This window comes from Heterocephalus glaber, unplaced genomic scaffold (genome assembly GCF_053883595.1).
Source record: "Heterocephalus glaber isolate CG9 unplaced genomic scaffold, H.glaber_assembly_v1.0 deba00001538, whole genome shotgun sequence".
NCBI lineage: Eukaryota > Metazoa > Chordata > Mammalia > Rodentia > Bathyergidae > Heterocephalus > Heterocephalus glaber.
In genome coordinates this window covers 37663695-37676154 of record NW_028258333.1, presented here as the reverse complement: position 1 = coordinate 37676154, position 12460 = coordinate 37663695, and the positions used below count along the sequence as shown (strand labels likewise).

The 12460-nt window shown below is 38.9% G+C and overlaps 1 protein-coding gene across 2 annotated transcripts in view; it reads left to right on the top strand.

Moving 5' to 3' along the window:
- Nucleotides 1-11447, top strand: part of Ankrd55 (ankyrin repeat domain 55) — a 100613-nt gene extending 89166 nt beyond the window's left edge. Inside the window, exons 11-12 of one of the 2 annotated variants that reach the window (XM_004848511.3) lie at nucleotides 8858-8950; nucleotides 10830-11427. In XM_004848511.3, the coding sequence (XP_004848568.1) occupies nucleotides 8858-8950; nucleotides 10830-10951 (215 nt within the window). In that variant the 3' untranslated portion in view covers nucleotides 10952-11427. Of the gene's footprint in view, nucleotides 1-8857; nucleotides 8951-10829 lie in introns of both variants that reach the window. The other variant, XM_021261410.2, reaches the window with a different exon arrangement.
- The last annotated feature ends 1013 nt before the right edge of the window (nucleotides 11448-12460 follow it).

Below are 12460 nucleotides of genomic sequence, written 5' to 3'. Positions count from 1 at the left end.
CTCATCTTCCCAGCAAAGATGTGTGGTGTCTACTAGCTTGGAACAGAAATATTACTATTTGTACTAAAAAGAATTGTTAACCAGGGATGGTGTAGCAAAATCACCTTCAAGGAATTGATTCGTTTGTGTTATTGTTTTAAAATCAGGCATTTACTCCCCACCCCAGACCTCCTGAACCAAAATTTTGGTGAAGAAGGAGGGAAAATGGCAATCTCTGTTTTATACGTATAGGTAACCATATCCACATTTATGGTTTAAGTCTCAAAACACATCAAAGGATTATGTGGCAATTTTTTTCCTGCTTCTTCTCTCAGTATCTGGTCCCCTTCATACAAAGCTACTAATGTTTTTTTTAATCTTTCCAGAGATATTTCACATATATGTCTACATTTATGCACATGAAATATGTACACATCCCTTTTAAATAAATGTATCACAATGAAGAATTTATATTTTATATACATACATACACATGTATATATTATCTTCCTTGTACATACGTGTATCGCTAAATAATTTTTTTCAGTACTGGGAATTGAACTTGGGACCTATACATGCTAGTAAGCACTCTACCACTGAACTACATCCCCATCCAACAACAAATAATTTGTTTTAATTTTTTAAAGAATGATTCATATGTGATTCGATCCACTCCAGAGCCTAGGAATGTCTAGGACTGAAAAACAACTTCCAAAATTGTTCAGTCACATAGTACCTTGGTTTGCTTTTTAAATGAATTAATTGCCGATATTTAAAACATGACATTTTATAAAAATTTAGACATTCTATCTTCTCTTGAGAAAGTTGAAAATCTGACAGCAATGAATCCAAATTCTCATGTGGCAATAGTGGGCTGCGAATGAGTAACCACTGTGCCTTTGGACACCACCTGTCCCCAGGGCCACTCAGTCTACACCACTAATTCTTCATCAATGTCCTTCTGTTGTTATTTTTCATATATTAAGGTTAAGAGAAAACATGATCTATTTCTTGAGCCCATAGTTCTGTCAAAATTAGAAAATGAAAAACCAAGAGGTTCATGTGTGTGTCTCTGTGTGTGTGTGTGTGTGTAAAGCAGAAGAGGGAGAATGTGTCTTGTAGAATGAGAAGCATGCCTTCTTGTTTAATATGCAGGGTGGGGGACTCTCTTTTCTCACTGACATATGCCTGATCCATGAAGGCTTTGAGGTAGAATATGGCTTCCCTTGTTCATATTTATACATATTTAAGCACAGGATAAACACATGCTTCTTCTGCAAAGCACTGAAGCATTTGGCTAGTGGCTTAGGTAATGATTTTGCAATTTTTTCTGCAGAAGGATAAAAAAGAGAACACATGGTTCTGCCATCTTTTGACACTTTAATGGCCTCTAAGGCCTCCACCCAGCTTGCTTTCTGAAGTTAGTACTGTCCTAACCAAGCTAATGCCTTCTTTACTTGAAAGTCTTTTTCTATTCTATATACAGTCTTGGGATGTCTCTGTTATATGAATTAGGATTGGGTTCAACTATCTGTAGCAGCAACTCAAAGTCACAATTGGTTAAACAACAGAAGTTTACTACATTTATTACTGAACCAGGCCCATTTTTGCCCTCTGCATAGTACACCAATCATGGAAATAAGCTTTGCAAAAGAGAAAGTGTTTATTCACAAGGCAGCTAAGCATAGTGGAGGTGGGAGGCCCAAATTTGAAATCTGTCTCACCCAGGATAGTGTTCGTCAATATTTATGATCTGAAGAAACAGGGTGGTTTTAAGGCATAGGGAAAGGTGATTTGAAGGTGAAATAATCAGTATTCTGCACATGCGTAATCAATTTTCATGGCTCATCATGGGATGCATATTCAGAAAATGACTGCAATAGTAAGATCTGAGGCCTTCTGATATCAAAAGTCACCCATGGACATCTGTGCAGACCCAAGAGTTGGTGGCCACAAAAGTGACCTTCAAGTTCTGAAAAATAATGTTGGAAACTGTCACCATCATGAACCAAAAGTCGTACTTCTTATCTACAGCAAAGCTAGTGAGTGACTAATAACATGTTGTCCAGCTGTGTGACCTACAAAATTAGCAATTTTCAAGCCCAACTGAAAGCAAATAACTAAGGAGGAGTATGGAGGGCCAGAGTCAGAGAAGCAAAAAGTACAAAGGATTGGCTGGTGTAAATGAAACTAGACCAGCTATGCTCATTGTCTAGTAATTATCAAAGTTGGGGTTCTGTCCTCCCATGGAGTCTTGGAGGTAGAGATCTCACTAGTTTGATGATTATGTTCTAGAGAATGTCTCTCAGATCCTAGAGAGATGCTCCTGAGCAGCAAGAGCTACATATTTACAATTATAGGTTTTAATGAAGGCCCAGTTGTGGCCATCAAACAAGGGCTCAGTTTTTCTCATATGAAAGGAGTTTGAAGTAGGCATTTCCCACAACTTTGTGACTCCTTGGATCTGTTTGCTCCATAGCCTAAAATGTGACTTCTACCCTCCAAGTGACTTCAAAGACTGATGGCTCAACAGGGAGGAAAGAAGGGAGGAAGGAAGGGAGGGAGGGAGGGAGGAAATGGATGTTCCCCAGCTGAATCAGCTCCCATTAAGAAGTCCCACAGGGCCCCCACTTCTGCCTGCTTCTCCTTGGCTCAAACTTTTGTCATAAGACCACACCTACCTACAAGGAAGACTGGGAATTTTAGTCTTTTAGCTGGGCACATTATTGTCTTTCCAAAAATTAAATTTCTGTTTCTAAGGGAAAAGGAATAGAAAATGTAGATTCTGCCCCACATACCATCCAAAAATTCCTATTTTATTTGAAATAAAAGGACATTAATATGAACTTGGTTTGGAGATTTGTTTAGTTCCCAAGGAATTAACTGGAAAAATCCTAGGGCAGAAGAATAGCACCAAAGGAGAAGTTGAATTCTCCAAGAGATTCTTAAGAAATTAGCTGTGCTTATATAGCAAACAATTTATTCTTTTTAACCAGTATTTTTTACTGTTGATTATAAGTAGGAGCCATTCAAGACAAGTGAATCATGGTAAGATAAATCTCCCAAGAGTCTTCAGCCTATAAATGAGCTATGAGTTATATGGATTTGCTAAAAGAATTCAGTAATTTAGCAAATGACTTTTTTTTGAGGTGCTAGAGATCAAACCCAGGGCCTCATGAATGCTAAACAAGTGCTCTACAACAAGCTGCACCCTGAGTCCCAAACTGACTTTAAACTGACTTTCTTCTCATGTTTAAACATAAAGTCATAGGATTTTTAATGGAAGAATCTTAGCTATCCCATCACTTGTTAAGTTATTAAGTGTTAATCATACTAATTTATTAGAAGACAATACATAGCAGCAAATAGGAGACGGATTCCAAAATCAGACTGAGTTCAAACTCCAGCTTTGCCACTTAATTACTGGTATTTAATCTCTCTGAGCCTTTGTTTCCTCATCTGAAAAAAAAATAGGAGAAAAATACTTAACTGTAGGACTATAGGTAGCCATTAAAATTAAATGGGTTGATACATGTGAAGCAAGACAGTGACTTGCATGTAATACTGTTTACATGTACTTGCACATTTTGTTTTAACTGCTGGTAGGACCCTAGGCTAAGCATTACACTGTACAGACGAGCATAGATGACCTTTATTTTAAAGATGATGAAATGTAGGCTAGACACAGTGGTATATTGCTGTAGTCCCAGTTACCTCAGAGGCTGAGCCAGGAGGATCCCTTGAGCCCAGGAATTAGTGCCCAACATGGTGAAAGAAATAGAGGAAGGGAAGGAGAGAGGGAAGAAAGACTAGGAGAGAAGGAGGGAGAGAAGAAAGGAGGAAGAGGAGGAGGGAGGGAAGGGAAAGAAAGGGAAGAAGAGGAAGGGTGGGGGGAAAGAGAGGGGAGGGGAGGAGAAGAAAGGCAAGGAGAAGGAATGATTTAAGCAAGCGTACTAGCCAATTGCTTGTCTTCCTCCTGCTCCACTCTGTCTCAGAGAATTATGGTTTCTGGACCTCCTTGCCAGCTGACTTCCAGGTAGTTTCAGCCAATAGGAGGCACTGATGGAAAATTAAGAGAAGAAAGAAATGAGCAGGAAAACATTTCTCTGCAGGCAGCATCCATATTTCCTATGGAATTCCTAATAGGCTCCAGCTCCTCTACCTCCCTCCATGCAGCTCCTTGTTCTATGAAGCTGGCTTCTGCTGGCATCTGGGCCCTGGCAATACCCTATCTTGCTGCTTTTCCTTCAGCCGAAGGAAAGTTGCATCATTCTGCTATGGCTAATTTCTGGATTGTTCTTTCATTTTGCCCTCTGCTTGACTTCCAGATATAATCGATTTTCTGTATTAATTCTCTGCTTGGAAAACCTAGACAGGTGTCTATTTTCCTCAATGAATCCTGATTGACAAAGCAAGAAACATCCTTCTGGGCCACAGTGTTCTGCCTCTCTGAATACATGAGGCCCTTTCCAGTTACAATTCACACAACCTAGAAAACTTCAATTATTTTCTCAGTCTTACAGCCCATTAGTGATATATCCAGAAAGTGAACCCAGAGCTCCTGAATAGAAGGTATCACCAAGGCAATGTCTTTGTCTCACTAAAGCTTGAAGTCTAGCTTTAATTGGTATACCAATTATCTACTGTGTAATTTTCTTATCCATTACATTATCCTTTCCAAAATGAAAAGATTTCCTTGCCTTACAAATTTTATCTTTATGAATGTTTTTAACTCAGTTTGATGCTTTGATTTTGGAATTACTGAGGCTTCTGCACTACAGTCGAAAAGGTCCACTGAAGTTTTTGTTAGTCTTGGCAGGTTGAAACTTAACATATTTCTACATTGAGCTTCCATATTTTTTGTGAAATCTTGGTAAAGCAATTGGATATTGTAAATCATACCACTGTGCCACCAACTTGAACTTGGAGAGTCCCTTTATCTTTGAATTTTCTCCTTTCTTACTCCAGGTTCAGCAGAAATAAAATGGGCTAGCAGTGCTACCATGTGAATTCCAGGCAGTGTTTACCTCTGCAACCCTGAACCTTTAGTTGTAATGATGATTGCTGAACGTTTACTGAGACTTGTTAGTGAGCTAGATGCAGAGAGATGAGGGATGAGGCACATATTCCAGTGAGATGGAATTTGGAGCACCTCAGCTTAATTCATTGTGACCAGCTTTCAGAGAAAATGGAACAGAAATCTTTGTGGTGTTTCCTGCAAGCCAGCACAAGAAAAGTAAGACAGTGCTCACTTCCCTTCTCCCTCAAAAGAGAACTTCTTTATCCATAACTTTCTAGAGTATCCCAGTAACAATGTACTCTTCTGGTTGGGTAGGTTGGCTCTTGTGGCCCCTCTGTTTAAAACCACCAGTGGCTTTTCATCTTTGCAGGACAAAAGCCAGATTCCTAAACTGGGCAGGCAAAGCATCACATCATGGTCTGGCCTGCTTCCCCCTCTCAGCTTGTGTACCTGCTGTCTCAAACCCCTTCAACAGTTCCGTGAATATCTCTCAGTTCCTTAAAACTCTGATACCTTTGCCCTATATGACATCTTTGCCTATGTTTTGGGTTTCTGTCTGCTGTGTGAGTGACAGATTGCTACAATCTTTAAGACCCAGCTCAAAACTCTCCTTCTATGTGAGGGACACCCTAATCCCTATAGGACTTGTTCCTCTTTCTTACTATTCCTAATAAAAAAAAAAGTAGTTCTACTTTGTTGAGCACATCCCTTTCAACTGCACTAACAGAAAGTTTTTAATCTCCATTTCATAGATAAAGAGACTGAGGCCTTCCCTATGTAAGGTCACAGAGCTATCTAGGAAGTGCCAAAGCAGACATACAAACAAGGTCTATGTAATTCAAGAACATCTTTACCCTGGGGGACCCTCCATACCCCTGTAATGCCCTAACATACTCTATCACAGCTGTATTGGTCAGTTTTCCTGACACTGAGACACAAAACCTGACACTAACAACTTAAGGGAGGAAAAATGTAATTTGGCTCATGGTTTCAGAAAATTCCATCCATAGTCAGAAGGCAGGAACACTAGCAGAGCAGGGAAACAGTGCCAGAGAGAAGGGGGTAAAAGACTATATAGAGACCCCAAAGCCACACCTCCATGACCTATAAAGACACACCCAAGCCAATCTACTTTAATCATCACAACAGCACTACTCACAGGGCTTCAAAATTACAAGTTTACCATCTTTCATCTTGATAGGTCTCCCATTACCCCAGCAGCTATTATGTGTAGTAGCTGCCCTCTTCCTATGGTGCCTTGCCCCCTCCCCTGTGCGACGTCATGCCAAGATGGTTGCTACCACCAAAGAACAAACCCTTCTTCCCAGCATGACCCTGTTCCCGCCTAGAGAGTAACCTAATACTTGCTCACCTCCTACCATCTAGTGATGTCACCAGCTCCTCCATTCCCTAGTCACTACCTCACTCAACCCTGCCTCAGCCCCTACAAACCCCACCCCAGTCTCTATAAAAGACTCTCCCTGCCCCAGCCATATTGCTTTTGTCTCTCCTTTGTTCAGAGACAGCCCCGGAAGATCTAGTCCCCTAATAAAGGCTTGTTGTGGCCTGGTCTGGTCTTGGTTTTGGGCCCTTTTACCTGACACATCTCACTTAAATTTTAAGACTCTCCAGACCCTTTTCCATATCCTCCTCTCTTTGTACCCTCTAGGGTCTGAAATACAGTGAGTTCTCAATAGATGATCACTAAATTTAATTTATTATTATTATTTTCAATCCTTCACTCACTTCTGGTTCCTTCATGTAACTGTGAAAATCTTTCCTGCCCCTTATTCTAGAGTAACGGTCTTCAGTTCTGTCCCCACATGCCAGATTTTCCCTAGAAGTACCTCCAGCATCAGTAAGAGAGCTTTGGGCTATAAATAGCCCCACACATTTTTTTTTAAATGGGCAAAATACCAGCATGGAATAAGGTTGAACTCTCTTCCCTTCTCCCAAATCCCTGACCAGGGTCCTCTCTGCCCACTTCTCCCATCTTAACAACATTGCCTTAACTCCCAGGGAGACAGAATAGTGTAGATTTTAGGGTCAAACAGATCTGGCCTGAGTCTAAGCTCTGTCACTTACCATCATGTGACTGAGCACATTTTAGAAGCTCTTCAAACCACAGGGTCCTATATTAGAAGGAAAGGTGTGCCTACAGCAGTTGGCCCCCTGTCCCTCACAATCGTAAGTGGTTAATAAGCATTATCTGTGATTAACAGTAGCTCAATTTCTTGGTCTTACAAATTGCTGCTATCCATACATTAAGGTATGAGCTGATTTGAATTCTAGTGTAATTCAACCCAAGAATATTTTATTAGTAATGGATAATGAAGTCATTTGATTTTCAAAGTTAAAGCAATAAAATATAATGACATATCCAGAAAAACTGGACGTTTGGTTCAATCTCCATCAACTGACACTGCTGGGTGGCTGTTCCTACACAATCTACCATTGTGGTTGATGCTTTTGCCACCTTGTGCTAATGACTGCTTTCTCCAAAACTCTGTGAGCTCTGGTTGAGGCCATGAGTAGTGTCTCAGGTTTCTTCTTACTAGACAAAAGATCATGTTTGTCTGTCTGTCTGTCTGTTTTCTTTTCTTTGTGTGGGTTTTGCTGTTTTGTTGTTTTTTGTTTGGGGTTTTTTTTGTTTTTGGGGTGTTTGCTTGTTTGTTTTGCTAATGTTGACTGAGTCCTTTACTTCACAAGCTAAATGTTTTACACTTGGTCTCCAATTTAATCTTTAGGAGGACTGGAAAACACAATTATTTTCACCATTTAATATAAAAGGAAATGGAGAAGAAGTTATCTCATTTGCCCACAGTTATTTAGTTAAAACACAGGGAAGCAAAGAATTAACCTTAATCCTCTCTGACCCCAGCACTCAAGATCCTACTCATTATGCTACTTTGTCACTTTTAAAATGGACTTGACTTTTGTGTACTTCTATTTTCAGATATCTAGAATATCCCTTTCCTGTCATCAATAGTGTGCTGGATGTTTAACAACTGGCTTCAAGGAGAAAAATCAGTGTTTTATTTCAGTGGTGTAAATACTTCCATCATGGCCAAGTTCAAAACAGCAGGGTGTGCTGGAGACAGAACTCAGTAGTAGAGTGCTCACCTAGCATGTATGAGGCCCTGGGTTCAATCCTCAGTACAGGAAATTTTTAAAAGGTAATATGAACTAGCTCATAAAATTCCTGAAAATGTAAACATCAGCTCTCCAGAGTAGGTTCAAAGGGCACACGCAGCTCCAGCGCACCATTGCCTACCACCAAAGTTAAAGAATAATGATTTCCCTAGTGGTTAATTCAGCAGTTTTCTAGGTCAGTGATTCATAATCCAGCTGCATATCTGAGTGACCTGAAGCTGATGATAATCTGACACCTCACCTTCAGAGATATTCTGATTTAGTTGTGGTGCAGCCAGGACAGTAATAATTTTGTTTAAATTCAGGTCATTGCTGTATGTTGTCAGCATTGAGAACTACTAGGAAAAAGACAATCCTACTCATCACTCACTCATCAAAGATAGGATACACTATGCCAAATCTATATTACTTTTATTTTTTCCAACTTTAAGTTTTATCGAGTGTGTGACCAACTTTTCTCATTTATAAATTTTTATTCAAACTAGTTCATTTAAGAAATTCTTTCTGGTACCTTTTCATTTAAACAGTGAGTAGCATGTAATAAAAATGCAATAAAGCATGGCTATTGTTATTCTTCTCATTGCTCTTGTTAACACCTTAAATTTAGTGATCTCTAACAACTGTTACAATTCTTTTGTCCTTTGAATTTTATAATTTGCACTTGGTTGAATCTTCAATGATTGATGCAAATATGTTTGTCCCCAGGACAAAACCTGCAGCATCTCTCCCCAAACAGACCCAAAATCAGGGACCTTCCTTTTACTCGGAACAACCTTGCTCCCCTCCCAGACCAAAAATGTAAGTAGTATGAATCTTCCTGAGCTTCCTTTGCAACTAATAACACACCTAGACAAACAAAAAAATTATTTTATTTTATTTCCATTTTTAAAAGAACATCAAGTGCCAACACTTGCAGGAAAATAAAGGCAATCTTTAAAGCTCCATTAAACTCAGTAATGCTTTTTTTGTAATTATAAAAAGAATATCCCTTCAGGAATTTTTGTGTTTGAAGTATAAAAATGGTAACAGAAGTTTGTTTTGCTATGTATTATTTAATGTCTTTAAGAAGGTGCTTTAAATATTTTTAAGACTGGTCTCTTGACACTGGATTCCCTACTATGTTGGACACACAGAAATATGTAACATCTATGTATTATAGCCTATGCATTCCTAAACAGAAAGGAGATGCTTTTCATTAAGATTGTTTAATTTATTTATTTGGCATTATTGATTTATTTTATGATATTTTATGCCCAAAAGACCCCAGAATTTTCAGAATATAAAATATATTCTATTGGATGAATAATCTCCAAATTTGAACTGCCTAAAAAAAAATCCCCTGGAATGCCTATATAAAATAGATTCCTGTGCCCAACATCTAGAGATTCTGAGTTTATATATCCAAATATTTATACTCCGAGGCAAGTTTTATTATTATTCCCATTGTACAAATGGCAAAACAGACTTCAGAAAGTGTACGTGGCTTCCCTAACATCACTTGGTGATAAGTATCAGAGCCAAGACCAAAACTACAGGATACGAGTCAGCTGTCTTATGAAACAGCAACACTTTGCAGATTCTAATTTCCTTCCTTCTTTATCTTCTTACTCCACCCTGCTTATTTATCACACACACACACACACACACACACACACACACACACTCAGAGAACCCCTCTACATCCTCTTAATTGTAAGTTAGATTATTTAAAGGCTGTCCTATTTCAGATAAGTTCCTCAACCTCAAGAAGCCTACCATACTCCCAGCCTGGTAAGACTGTTAGGAAGGTTCAATAACATATCTACCTATGTAAAACACTTGGCTCACTGTTTGCACAGAATAAATATCCAATATGCCTTTTCTTCCCCAGGCTAGAGTTTAAAGGGGACCACCTAAGAGTCCTAGAACTCTTTAGATAAAAACAATGGGGTCTTTGTACAATCTCATCTTTTTGTAGATGAGTAAACTAAGTGGAATAATTTGCTCCAAGTCACAGAGTTAGAAACAGAAACCTCGACTCCTTCCATGATAGAGGATTCTTTTTGAGCTTACTGATTGGTGCAAGGTGAGAGTTTGGGATGGTGTCTATTTTTAACATTGCATGAAATTTGAGTCTGAACCCATTTTTCAGCAGAACTATAGCCACAAAGCCATCTAATTAGGGAGAAATGCCTTAGACTTGAAGGGGGAGGTTACAGAAGCCAAAGAGAGGTTTTCCTTGGCAGAACCCAAAAACTTTGCTTTTCACAATATTCAGGAGAGAAGACAGAAATCTCTGGTCAGCTTAGAGGCAGAAAAAGAATGCTGAACTCTTCTTTAAAAACCCTGAGAACCTTTGGAAGTTTGCATAAAGGCACAGTACAAATGTTGTAGGGCAGATTTGGAGCCCTATGCTGACCATCCACAGTTGCTCCACCAGGCTCACAGAGCTTGTTCAGCATTGTGAGCAAACTTGGTTTAGTCTTGTATTTGTGCACATTTGAAATCCCTGACTACATGTGGTGAGCTGAATGGATACACATTTACAGCTTTCCTCTGCAGTACAGCTCTCAGCAACATAAGTTTCGTGGAAATCCCCCATTCCTTAAAAAATAGCACTGGTTTTCTACACAGTTCCTCAGGAGCATCTGAGACAAGAAGATCTTAAGCTTATTCCCATTCTGTACTTTCTCCCCAGTTCTATCTGGAGAACCTCTACGAACAAACCGAGTACTTCCTGCGATTCCCAGTCAACGGGGACACAGCACACCTGCTGAGGACAGTGCACACTCTGCCAATCCCGCCGATAATGCAAATTAACTGCAAGCTGCTAACAGCAGAAATACAGATGACATATATGTTCCGTTCTCAGAGCATGAGACTATTCTCATTTGTAAAAACAAAGACTAATTTAGAAAGCTGCATCTATAAGCCATTAACAATTTTATAATTCAAAATCTCTTATTCCAAATAAAGATACTTCCTCATAAGCACTTAGAATACAACATTTCAGTGTGCATATATTGTAAGTCTATGACATTATGTGACCTCTACATGCCAAAATGTTTAAAAATGTGTATGTTATTAGCCAGGAAACTTAGCTATAGTTGGTTTGCTTTGTGGCATGTTTACTGTTTTGTCTATTTGCTGAATTATTTTATTTTTTTAAATGTATGCTTTGAAAAATAAAAAGTTTTTTAAAAGGACATCCCAGACTTGTTCTTCACATGTATTGTATTTCTACTTTGGATTGACAAAGCTTAATAAAACCAAAGTAATAAATTCTTATAATCAGTCTGTGGCTTTTAAAAAATACAATCTTCAGCAAAATATTTTCTAACATTGTCAGTTCCTGGCTACAGTTCAAACCACTTGACAAAGTTTATATCTCTTCTTTGTTATTTGATCATTTCTACTGACTATTGTTTTCAGATATGATTGATTATTTCAATAGTGAGCAGGTCATCTGAGCTGGCCAGGTGTACATCCTGGCCTAACAGAATTAAATAGGCATTTCTCACACATCCCTCAAATTATGTATTTAATATTCTTTTTTTTTCTCTTTCAAAATAATGGTTTCTGCCTACTTGAGACTTTCCCAAATTTAAGACTTGGTAAAGTTTTGAAAGACTCCTACTAAGACATTGTGTGCTATGTGGTTTGATTTGGGCTACAGGCCTGTCTGTATAAAGGTCAAGACGAAGTCACATAACATGAAGGTCACTCACTGCACCTGGTGGCAAACACCTGTAATTCCAGTACTCTAGGAAGAGGAGGCAGGAGGATCACAAGTCTGAGCTCAGCCTGGGCAACTTGACAACTTAGCAACTTAGTGAGACCCTGTCTCAAAATTAAAACAAAAAATTAAAGCTGGGGATGTAGCTGAACGCAAAGGCACTGAATTCAATCCCCATGACTACAAAGGAAAATAACAAAAAAGGATGACAATCATTCCACGTTAGTTCTATGTCTGCATATTATTTTGTAAGTATCTCAAGTAAACATTCACTACCTCATACTAGTATTATTTGTTTAGAGAGGTCATACTCCACCATAAACTAGATAGAAGCTGGTCTAGAGCCAACAAAGCAGACATTCAATCATTTTTTTTTTAAATTTAAAACACTGTCTCCCCATGTAATACAGGCTGGTCTTGAACTCCCTATCTATCCCAGACTGGCCTTGAACCCACCTGCCTCAGCCTCCCAGGAAATGGGATTACACATGTACACTACCACATGGCTTCAATCACTTAAGTCTTTTCAGAAAGGAAGGCAGTAGAGAGGTAAAAAGAGTTGGAAAGGGAGAAGGATGTAGGAAGTGTGGAGG